This window comes from Botrytis fragariae (assembly GCF_013461495.1).
Source record: "Botrytis fragariae strain BVB16 chromosome Unknown tig00000186, whole genome shotgun sequence".
Classification (NCBI taxonomy): Eukaryota; Fungi; Ascomycota; class Leotiomycetes; order Helotiales; family Sclerotiniaceae; genus Botrytis; species Botrytis fragariae.
Window position 1 is genome coordinate 1,105,771 of NW_023501000.1, and position 12,788 is coordinate 1,118,558.

At 40.7% G+C, this 12,788-nt stretch overlaps 2 protein-coding genes across 2 annotated transcripts; one reads left to right on the forward strand and one right to left on the reverse strand.

Moving 5' to 3' along the window:
• Nucleotides 1-2,266: 2,266 nt before the first annotated feature.
• Bfra_010355 (uncharacterized protein) lies at nucleotides 2,267-2,634 on the reverse strand (the record flags this gene model as incomplete). Its single annotated transcript, XM_037340688.1, has 2 exons — nucleotides 2,267-2,399; nucleotides 2,486-2,634. 2 exons carry the CDS (start codon nucleotides 2,632-2,634, stop codon nucleotides 2,267-2,269), a joined length of 282 nt encoding a protein of 93 aa, XP_037189156.1.
• A 7,281-nt stretch (nucleotides 2,635-9,915) lies between these two features.
• Nucleotides 9,916-11,627, forward strand: Bfra_010356 (putative neutral amino acid permease protein; the record flags this gene model as incomplete). Its single annotated transcript, XM_037340689.1, has 3 exons — nucleotides 9,916-10,230; nucleotides 10,283-10,549; nucleotides 10,596-11,627. 3 exons carry the CDS (start codon nucleotides 9,916-9,918, stop codon nucleotides 11,625-11,627), a joined length of 1,614 nt encoding a protein of 537 aa, XP_037189157.1.
• Between the last annotated feature and the right edge of the window lie 1,161 nt (nucleotides 11,628-12,788).

Consider the following 12,788-nt stretch of genomic DNA (forward strand, 5'->3'; position numbering starts at 1 on the left):
GCAATATCGTTCTCGAAAGATCGACCAATACAAGAGACATTGGGATTTGGCGGCTGGCAGAAAAAAAACTTACGCTTGGACGAGGCTGTCATTGTGCATTTTCTCGTTCTGGGCATAAAGTGAAAATCACGACTGATTGATTCACTTACTGCTCAGTGCTCAGTGCTCAGTGCCCAGTGCCCAGTGCCCAGTGTCCAATCCAATCCAATCCAATCGTCTTCTCAATCTAATCTCGACATCTTCCTGGAACATGAAAGTATACTGATTAGTTAGTAGCCTTTCCCCGCGAGAACAGAACAGAATGGTTGGAAAGACAAGATATCTAATCTTTCATTCGCGAACCTGGTGAACTGACTCAAAGTTTATTCTCCCACTGGTTCGGACCTGTTACGCGTCATTCCTATTGTACATCAGATTGGTTGATTGATTGCTGATGGGGAATGTGAGGATGACCATGCGGCTACATTTGATGGTCTTGATTATCGAGTAAATCTTATCCTGTTGCATCTTATCTTTTGAAGGATAATTCATTGGAATCCTTCGGGCCATCATCGTATCATTTTGACTAGGAGTTCTTTACTCGGGAATCCTGAACCTGGATCTGGATCTGGGGGATCGAAGGGATTCCATGGCTTTCATCTACATCATCGCGACCCGAGCTCTCCATCATTATCTTCTTGAATCCCAAGCTTTTTAGAGGGGGAGGGGGCTCTGATCTCATCATCTACATCATTCCCATCTATATCTCACAGATCAACATTTATCCTCATCCCCGTCCCATCGATCATCTCCCCATCTTTGCTATGATTGCATTGTTGACAGGTCACACATCCTCGACATCACATCACACTTTCAGCAAAAAAGAAAGAAAAAAACGGTCTTCAATCCTCCGCCGATAATCATTTCTGTTAAGGCAGTAAATCATCCCCCTGAATCGGTTTTAAGTTTTCAAGCATTCTCCAGTCTTCACTATCAGCAAATAGAAATCCAATATCAATCTGACAACCCAATCTGAACCCACACCCAAGGATTTCACAAGGGAAAAGTACCATGGGAAGTATGCACTGGAGAATTGATGCATGCATAATATAATATATATTGCATATTTCTTGCATTACTGCATCATATATGCATGCCAGCATTTATTCAATTTATTCTTTTAACGCTTACGACATGTTCTTCTTTTGAACCAATCATTATTCACAATCATGCTGTCTTCACCGCTTAAGATATTTGGGGGCAGAATATATTGGGGGCTGAATCTTGTCTTCTTGAAACTTTCTTCCAACAATGTATAGTATGTACAGTTTGTACTGTGACCATATCTGCTTGTATCTGTGTTTTCATCACATTTTATTCTCCTAATCCGTATACTTTCGTACTCACTACTTACCCAGATCCACCACTGAATAAGTACACAAAGTACGGCTGTGATGTACGATACATGCATCTACCCACGCACCACTCGTTGTACAATCCCCTTTCGTTTTTTCCTATTCGACACTGGCATACCAGCTTCTGTACGATATACGAAAGAAATCCGAAATCTGCAGTTACGATTCACTGTTCTGCAGCATGATTCAGATACGGTAACGTCTTTTACATCTTCTCTGCATTCCACATTTAACTCTTACCTACGCATCTCTTCATTCTTGGACTTCGCGCAGACATCGAATTGCATAATGAGAAATCCAAAAGGAGGGGAAATATCAGTTCATCGTTTGGAGAAAGAAAAAAATTAGACAAAGTAAAAGCCAGTAAGTGTACCGGTAAAATGTAACCATGAGGCGTGGATCACTTTCTGCTCTTTCTAGCCCTGTCAGCCTGTAACTGGGCCTGTACAAGTGTATAGCTAGCCCTGTACGCTCCAGCTAGCCCTGTCGAAATCCTATCAAAAAGCCTGTAACCATCTCAAAACAGTAAGTGGGCAAAGAGCGGTAAGGCGCGGTAAGCTCGCGAAGCTCTGATTTTTCTTTGCTGCTGGTTTGGTGTTGGGGTTGCGCGCTGGCTGGTGTGATGCAGGATGGACAAGGCTCAACCTCCACATTAACGGTGTGCACATGGGAATCTGAGCTTTTTTTATCATGCGATATTGCGTCGAGTCTGTGGTTTTTTTTTTCCTTTGGAGGGGAAAATTTTATGATGGAAGTTATCGGTTTACTCTCCTTCCTGAAAGAAAGTTTCATGCATGATATGATCTTACTTTCCTTCAGCTTTCAAATTGCATATACATGTATATACACACAATCTTAGTAACAAAAATCCATCATTTCATGTGCATAACCGCAAGGCTCATGCGTTCTGCAAATGCAACCCCTCCTGGTTCGGTTACGGGCTTTGGGATATGTTTGATTGCCGAGCCGATAGGTTGCATTGAGGATACCGAATATTGAAAATTCCTGATGCGAATTTAGAATTGAAGGGTCACATTCTGATCAAATTCGCATCTGATAGAAGGAGAAAAAGTTGTTGAGAAAAATCATACTGCATAAGATGCGATATGGGTGGTGAGAAAAACTCATTCTCCCATTTTCGAAGAAGAACAAAAAAACTAGTGCAATCGATTCCTTCAACTCCAATCCTCCATTCCCATTTAGGACTCACATTGTCCATTTCTAGTTTACCTTGCTGCATGACGATGTATGAAAAAATCTGGGGTTGTTTTGCCCCACCTACCTAGACAGCTGTTCCAGAATTGCATTGCAGGACTTTTGTGATGTGGCTTTGTGGCTAGAGGCGAAGTTGACAGAGTATCTATTTTTCGGAGAGAAGCCCGTCTAAATGAATCATTCATTTTCGCTCAATTGCGCAGACTGCGCGAACTAAAATTTGTGACGAGTAGAATAAAATAAAATACAGTGGTGAGTTGGACAGAATGGCGGGGCTGGAAGGAATGAAGGGGGGGTTGTTTGAGAGGCGAGATTAGCGAGGCTCGGATGGGATTGGAGGCTGGATCGAGGATTTTGAGGGCCTGGCCTTCTTCAATAACTCTGCATTGCGGTTTTGAGTTTGTGATGTGTTTTGTATTTGATGGGATGGGTTTTGTTTTGTTTTGTTTTGTTGAGAATCTAGATTTTCATCTTTATTTAGAGCTGGAGTGGTATTTGATGATTGGTAGAGATTTGTGAGTTGAGTGCACTTATTTCTTGTAGAGAAAGGGGAAGGGAAAATTAAATCCTACTCCTTCAAAACAGACATATACAAACATCAAGATTAACCCGAAGAGAAAGAAACTCTTCATCTTCATCGTTATTCCTCTACGAGGTTGGTCATCGTATACTTCATCATCCTTACCTACCATCGCACAACTCGTTATTTTATCCCCATCTTCGATTATTCTCAGAAATGTATATATACTATGGTATATATTCGAATGAGTACATAATATCGGCTCTCTACTCCAAACCCATAGATTCTATGATCAACATATCATAGAAATTTGATATACTCGATCAAGTGTCGAGTTTGGTATACTATGCTGTGCTGCTCATGTGTAAGTAATGAGTAAGTATCTAAAGACAAGATATACGGTTGGGTTTAGATAATTTTGAATATAAAAAATCAAAATAATCAGCATTTTCTTCGAGTCGAGTTGAGTTATTGTTATTGTTATTGTTATTGTTATTGTTATTTTGCCTGTTGAATATATTTGGGGGGGTTAATGTGTAGGAGAATTAATATGATTATCTTTTACTTCTTTATTCTTCACTTATCCATTTCGCATTCTTTGCATTGTGTTAACACCACACCTCCCCTCCCCTCCTCTCCTCTTCTCTCCTCTCCTCTCCTCTCCTCTCCTCTCCTCTCCTCTCCTCTCCTCTCCTTTCCCCTCCCCAACTCGAAATCACATCCACAGAAACCTATCTATCGCTCTATATCTACATCCATCCACCTATACCCCTCCGTGATATTTCTCGGATTGCACTTTCCCTAATCCCTTGGTTAGCACACAGTAGCTACGTTTGATGTGGTAGTAGAGAAATCCTAGGGGGCGCATTTAATAGTGCGCTTACATGGAGAGCTTGTAAGTAGGATGATGAGATGAGCTGTGATCCGCAAAAGTTGGGAGTGAGCTTGGGATGAACGGTTGTTAATGTTATTTGTTGTATAAAGACCCTCTTCTTCTTCGGAGATCTAATCTGTATTGCCAAACTTAGTAGATCTACAGAGGGTGTCAGGTCTGGAGATGGTAATTGGAATTGGGAAGTAGAGGAGTGTTTTCTGGGGTGGGTTTACTTTGATACTTTGATTATGAATGGAACTTCCATCTTGGGGGAGTCAATACAGAAAGAAGTTTTGTTGTTTATTGTTAAGTAATGATGATATTTTTTGGTTATTATTTTTGCTTCTTGTTCTTACTTAGTCCTATACATTGTGCTGGTTTTGAGTAGGACGAGTTCGAGGATATACATCTAATACCTATGTATTTAAGCAACAACTGGGTGTGGAAAATTTGGGGAGTCTTTGAAAGACGCGCGAGAGTACGGGCAAGAATACGAGGTCAGTGGAGGCTGATGTATCACCGCTGTTGTCTTTTGGGAAAGTGGGAGGGTTGGTTTATGTTGGTGCTGGAGGAATCATTTCTCGATTTGGGGGGTTTGAGGATGGGGCCTGGGGAGGTGGTGCGTGATGGAGTTGATTGTATGATCAATCTAAAATATACGCGAGATTTCGAGAGGAAATGTATAAATAAATTCTTGGATCATCGGATATCATTCTTTTGCATTAGTATTGTATTTGGCGGAATAAATTTCGGAGAAGGAGATGGGGCTGTGATTAAATGGTATGTATTAGAATGGTATGAAGGATTACCCTCTTGTGTTTTGGTGGATTCGGTCGGGTGGGTGATGGAGAGAGAAACCTAGGGAAAGGTAATGGAAGATGGATGAATATATATTGGTTGATACTGGTTGGCAGTGATTGTGATTTTCTATCGTTGTGTTAAGGTTTGAATCATTGGTGTTCTTAGTAACTATCATTGATCTACTATCATTGTTGTCAGTATTCTTATGATCGTCATATTATTTAATTATTTCATTATATCTCTAAAATAATCACAGGCTCGCCGATGTGAATCTATCCTTTCGTTGCAGCTATCTGGGGAATAATACTCGCATAAGAGACGAGATCTGCAATGCTCGAAGATGAACAATATTCAGATTCTTAACTGTCCTTCACTCACTACTCAGCTGGCGAGATATTGGAAGTTGGCTTTCTATACATCTTGGTGATCGTGATGTTCTAAACCTGGGGAGGGGGGGATAAAACGAGAGGGGCAATTTGATGTATCTTCTACCGCCCCGAAGCCCCCATTGTTTCTTTCTCTTCTGTGATATAAATCCACTATGAATATCACATATCTCCTCTCATGTGCATTAAGAACATTATACTGCCCAACTCATGCTCAAGAACTTAGGTAGGAATCTTATATAATCCCCGAGATTTCAAATCTGGTGTGTCTTTTACCCATCTGCTTTTTTCTTGACATCCGTTTGTAAGAAAGCCAGGACGGAATCAACACCATCACTTCTCATTTACTCTTATTATTCTCATTGGAATTTCCTATCGTCGTTTATTCCCAACTTGATTGTCATGATCTCTTAACACTTCTACTTGCAAAAACAACAAAGATATATTCTCAATCCCCTAGCTTCTCAGCACAGTAATCACAGGAACGAGCTTGTGTTGGTTTGTGGCGGAAATTGAAATCTTCCACCATTCGATCGTTCCTGTGTGTCTTAACCATATTATCTAAGGAAGGAAAGAAATTTTTGGGGGCGAAGATGCGGTGTTTTATATCTGGATGGATTTGATAAGTGGTGATTGAGAAGGGAGTGGAGGTGCGATGTCTCTTTCACTTACTACCTGGAACAAGTTGATGTCTAGGAAACTATAAGAGGTGTATTAATCCATGATCTCAGAGTTGATTAGACCTACTAACTTGCACGGACGAAGAGACAACGGTAATGGAAGTGAGTTTGCGGAATCCTGTATTAGGAGTTGCTCCTCTTTTGTTTGAAAGAGATTCTTACGAAATCGAAGGGGACGAAGAAACCCTATCATTGCTCTCATCGCCGAATATGAGACTTTTTGCTGACATTGCTGGTAATAAATTCCATTGTTGTTTTTGAGTATATGTTGTAATCTACGCACACTCTAGACTATTAGAAAGTTATAAGTGAATATATCCCTTCTCTGCTCAATTTGAAGTAATTGATTAAAACTAAATCTATAGACTCTCAGAGAATAGTCTTTATTTATGTTTCAAATTCAATTTTTTATAGATAAAAACTTTGGATAAGTCTTTGGTATAAGTTTTTATGAATAAGTTTCTTAAATAAAATCTAAGTACTCATTCCCTCTCCTTTTTTTTTAACCTCATCTTTTATCTTCTCTCCTCGCTCTATCTTTCCTACCCCCTCGCTCTAGATCTCGCTTTACCCCAATATCAGAACACAGAAGGGATCGAAGCTACACAGGATTGACTTTGCCAAGAGCATCTATCAACCAAAAGATAGTACTTCATTAGGACATACACATACACGTAGTGCGCACATTAGGAATAATAGTCTTCAAGATAACAACAACAATATGGTAACATGGTAGATAATCACATCACTCATCATCATTGTAGATAGAAATTATAAAGCAACTAAATGATCTCTTTACATCTGAAATTTGACGATATTTCCATTGCGAAAATCGTGGTGTGAAGACACAAAGAAAACATGTCACCTAAAGGAAAAAGAACAGCAGCGAATACGAATGAGACCGCATTGTTATTTACGATGAAGAACGTAATCCATTCATGTTCACTGAGGTTACGCGTGCTACGAAATTTCGGTTCTATTGCTTGACACTAGTTTGCATAATTTTACAATTCCATCCTTGAATCTAAGAAGTTTCAAACCAGTTTAATCATCCACCCAAAAGTAACAATCTCAAAACATCACGCATCAATTGTGTTATAGTTGTCTATCCGGATAGTTCGTTGTCGCACTGTTACATGGGCTCTATCATTACAATAATGGATTACACACTTGACCTTCAAACATGGCTTATGAAGAATTTGCGGCTTTTAACGATCTCCCTTTCAATCTAATCTTCATGCGAAAGGCGATTCTGTGATCTTCTTGCCAACTACATATCTTAATTTGCATTTTGCGCATTGTGTCAAACTGAAAGGCGGTCGGCTAGCCCACCATCTCGATTTCTAGAGTGGGGCTTTCGAATTCATCGAGGAGAGTGAATCTCCTGGCCAAAAATTAATACTTCCTACCTCTCTCCGCCCACGCAGACAACTCCACTATTTGTCGAGGAAAAAAATATGCTCAAGGAATAAAATAGCAAAAGAGTTCACGCGCCCGGTGGCGCGCTAATCTCTGTTGACCTTTTAAGCGGTATCAATGACTCCGAAGGGATCGAATACTCCCTACAAAGATACCGCGCGCACCTCGAATTGTTGTGTCTAACCGTGAAGCTAGATTGTCGATTTGTCAATACCACCATTTGACGAGAGAAATGCTAGCAGTTGAGGTTATATTGGTTAAGCGATGATGCGCCGGCACTGTCAAAATAATGGTATTGAAATCCTGAGGCTCGCAAATAAATTTGATCACATGGAGGACTGGAATTCTTCTGGGATAGAAGGAATGAGCACCCAAAATAACAACAACCAACAAAAGACCGCCATCTATTGTTCTTTGAATTGATCAATTTCCACAAATGATCCTGAGAGCGCGTTATTGTATCGGAAAATATATTGCGATACTTGTCGAAGGCGAGTAGTAATACCAACCTCGCAATCGTAGCGGCATAGCCTCACTTGAGGTGCGCCTAATCGATTCCACATTCCTCGCTAGATGATTGATAGGATATTTGGTAGTCACGATTGATGAATCCCGAACCTTTGGTCATGCAGAACTCCAAATAGCCAAAAGAATGGTTCAAATGAACTTTCATACGGTGCTTTTGACTGTATGAGATTGACCTAGGTGCTATAAAACATTTGAACGCTTGCTTGAGCAATGGAATAAACTTCTGGGAGGACTAGCTGGCGGCAAAAAATCCGAGTAATATAGCAATATCAAGTGGTATTGAGGAATAGCAAAAGAAAGAGCGGAAGGTGTATTAGTGAGGATGGCTCGGATGAATGGACAGATTGACTACTGAAAGCTCAGTATACTGCACTGCTGTATCTATCCGGAATGATTTGCAAAATAATCTGCCACAAAGTATGTCTGGCACCGGTGGCTAGAATATGAAAGCGCTAGACAAGGACTTCTCAACTGCCCGTTGCCTTCAATCCTCCAATTAATCAGTTCTTGCTTTCAACATACTGTGTCCATTATCAGAATCTCAACAATTGGTGCATTCCGAATGGCAAATCCATAGTTTTGCCCGCCCCCCGTTGTGAAGACCGAATGGAGTGGAGGCGAACAAAATTTCACCACGGTGTTCGGAGCCACCGATATTGCTAAGCTTAATGTAGAAAGGAGGCGTAAATCACGTGAAACGATGACGAAATAGCCACACTTTATCTCGACATTTCTATAGAGTGGATCATCCATCACGCTCTCTTCCTTCTTTCCCTCTTGCCTCATAAGTCATCGGCCAACCAGGGTTTTGATCCGAGCCGGGTTTTACAATTACAATTATAATATGATTGATTGACTTGTTGGGATTACTCTGGAAAGATGGGGGGCTTTGCATATTGTTCCCCGTCTATGTATTCTAGGGTCTTGACGAGGATTTGTTAGAGATACCAAGTTGAGATACCAAGTATGGTGAATAAAAAAGAAAAGGCTGACAATATTGCATGAGGGATTCTTGGAAGTGTGGTATAAGAATTGCCCAGTATCTCTTACTTGCGCGGGAGGTGATAGTTCCAGATATGCCTAGGAAAGTCATCGGAGCTTATCTCATTTTTTATTTTGGAGGCTGATGCGGGGCAATGAGGAATGGGCAATGGGCACTGATAATTGACATCGTATCGCATATCGTGCCGCATTGCACCGTGCGGTATATGAACTCCATATGAACTCCATGTGAATCTGAACTGCTCCTCTACAATGAAGCTAGCTGCTGGATATCTTTGAAACCCTATGCCAATAGAAAGCATTGTTGAACAAACGAGACCCTGATGTTTGAACGAACATGATTCTAATGACTCGCAGATGTCAATAACTACGGAGAGTCAGAATTGTTTCAATTTAAAGATACAGTACTAAGAAAACCATTCGTACAACATCTCCACCCATCTCAACTCATAACAAGGAACAAATGGAAGGATTAGTATGCAAGTCAGATATTAAATTTCACTCTTCCCTTCATCCAATCCCCCTTCATCCCATTTCAAGATTATGTGGATACCTTGAACTATCAGGTATGTCTTTTCGCTGTACACTAAATTAGTGTCTTCTGGGGATGCTTGTAGTTCGATAAGCCTTTATCTAAGTAGAAAACTCCCCTCTAGCCTCGAGCTATCAGGAACCATCTTCTTAGTTTTTCGCACATTGATGTGGAGGATTCGAAAGAGTAATCAATCCATTTTCCCTTTTCTTATTCATCATATGATTTCCATTCATCTCTTATACATCTCACACATCCAAGAACTTCAAATCCTCAACAATCCATATACAAGAGATAGCACTTCGCTGCTGTACTCCTCAATCTGATCACTTCAATCAAGATCAATCAATACCGCCATTAATGTGGTTTGCGCGGATTATTACACTTCACCCAATTCACTATTCTCCAATAGTTCAGTAAGTACTCATTCCTCATCATGGCGTAATACACACTCGCGAAAGTGTACAACTATTGCGCCATCAGCCCTTCTTTGTTTATGGATTTTCTGTTATAAGTTTATAGGAATATGGTTCTGACTTCATCAACTAGTTTCCCATCGAGAAAATGGCGATAAATAAAGAATCCCCAGTCATGTCTTCAGGAAACAATTCAAATAACGATGTCAACGATAAATCTAGAGCAGAATATATTAGCGAAGATCAAGCTCCTTCCACGGAATACAAAAAAGTCAGTTGGCGCAGTACATGGGGATTTGGTCCCGTAACCATTGGTCCCAGAATTGGTCCAGTTTTGCCACATCTTCGTCTAGATGCCGATGCATCAAGTCTCAGCGGTGACAGTGGAAAGGACCTTTTGAGCCAGCAGATTGAAGCCGAAGCAGGTTCTGCCATCAAATATCGTAGTTGCAGCTGGCAAAAGGTAACACAATATTTTTGGTTCCATTCTCCATATAAATGCTAACCCGTAATAGACTGCGGCTCTTCTTTTCTCAGAATATATCTGTTTAGCAATTATGTCCTTCCCATGGTCTTACTCGGTTTTAGGACTTGTACCAGGTCTCATTTTGACTGCGGTTGTCGCATTCTTGGTCCTCTATACATCCCTCGTTTTATGGGAATTCTGTATGCGTCATCCGGAACTTAGAGATGTTTGTGATGTTGGACAGATGCTTTTTGGTGGAAGATGGGCATGGCATGCTACTGCTATCATGTTTCTTTTGAATAATACCTTTATTCAGGTAAGAATCATCAAACCCACTCTCTTACAATTTCTAATATAATCAGGGTCTTCATGTTTTGACTACTGCAAAATACTTGAATACTATCACCAATCACAGTCAATGTACAGTAGTATTTGCCGTTGTTGCAGCTGTAATCTGTTGGGTTTGTTCCGTTCCAAGAACCTTCAGCGCTCTATCATGGTTGGCCACATTATCCGCAATTTTCACCTTCATCTCCGTTATGCTCGCTACCATTTTTGCCGGAATCGAACCTCATCCTCTCGGCTACAACCCCGATCCTAACTCCATCATCGCAGCCACTGGTCTTGCTGGAGGTGCCCCTACCGTTACTGCAGTAATGCTTAAGGGTACAACATTTGTAAATGGTTTCAATGCCTTCCTCAACATCTCCTACACATTCATTGGTCAAATTACCATCCCCTCCTTCATGGCCGAGATGAAAAACCCCGCCGATTTCCCCAAAGCTCTTTGGGCTGTTACCATTGCCGAAGTCATTGTTTTCAGTTTGGTCGGTTCAATTATTTACGCTTTTACTGGAAACCAATACATGTCAGCTCCAGCCTTTGGATCTTTAGGAAAGAAGTTATACGTCGATATTTCCTTTTCTTTCATGATTCCAACGCTCATTTTCCTCGGAGTTCTCTATGCTTCCGTCTCTGGCCGCTTCCTTATCAACCGTGTCTTCCATAACAACAAGAGACATCTTCATGAAAATACCATGAAAGGCTGGGTAGTCTGGATTGCCATCTTGGCTGCAACTTGGGTTGGTGCCTTCATTATCGCCGAAGTTATTCCGTTCTTCTCCGATCTTCTATCTTTGATGTCCTCCCTCTTCGATTCCTTTTTTGGTTTTATTTTCTGGGGTGTAGCATATATTAGAATGAGACGTGTAGATCATGGAGCGGGATGGATCAGCAAGACGAGTAAGCTTGGATTGAGTTTCAATATATTGATTATATTGATTGGGTTATTGTTTTTGACAGCAGGAACTTATACGAGTGTTCAGAGTATTGTGGATGGGTATAATGCTGGATCATTCGGGGGTGCGTTTACTTGTGCTAGTAATGGTATTTAAGTAATAGATGGAGGATACAAATTAGATCTTAGAATGAAGATGGTCTGTTTTTGTTCGAAAGGTGTTGTTGGATTTGATGGTGATTGGATATATGTGGTGCGGTGTGGCAATCCTGGGGATTCAATAGAGATGGATGCTATGGATGTGGAAGATATAATATATGCGTATACATGCGCTCTGGGGAAAACTGGTGGCGGAGTTTGGGAGTCTTAGAAACCATTGGATACATACTGGTTCTAGTTCTATAGTAGGACCGAGGATTGCCTTCAAAAGGGAAATATAATAATAAAAAGTGTGATATTTTAACGATTAGTGTTTGAATGAGGGGATATTGTGAGGTTTTATAAATTATACTCTATTTTTTCCTGTTGAAAAGAGGGTTGATCTATTTTCTTTGATGTGATGGAGTGGAAGTCTGGTTTAGCTTGCCCAGGGAAGCAAGTGGAGATGAAGAGATGGAGACTTGTTGAGCAGTATGCAGGAGCACCCTAGGATTGCTTTCATTGTTGATTATTTGTTGCTAATTACACAGGAGGTTCGGAGATTTATTGTTTAGGACTCCGAGAGAGCAATGGGGAATAGATGGCAAGGGTAAGGAGATGAGAGGAAACGAGAGGAAGGGTTTATATTGCGAGATTTAGATGTATTTGGAGAGGCAGAGATGAAGATGATTCCGAGCAGAAAAGAGGGAGATATGGGAAAGAGGAGGAAGAGAGAGAAGAGATGTAAAAGGGGAAATTTTGCTCTGGATATTGTGTATGTGTATGTGTATGAATGGGTATGGGTACTAGTTTGTGGCAATGGTTATGCTTTTTATTCTGAGGATAGAGCGAGGGTATGGGTGACGTGAGTGAATGATATAAAGATAAATCGAAGAATGAATCATTGGGGAAAATACGAGAAATATTTGGGCCTGTTCGGATTCGCATGTAAGAAAAGTTGTTGATAGCATGACTACCTATGTGGATATTTTCAAATCAATATGGGCAAAGTTAATTTTTGATACTGGCCCTAATTTGGTTTGGTTCAGAGGAGTAAGATGAGATTGATGATTCGTGGGGATGAGTTATAGATTCATCGGTGTATTGTCATCAAGTGGGAGTGTATTCCCAAACTACTCGCAGTAGTGGGTATTAGTTCAGGACTGTTAGTTATTAGAAC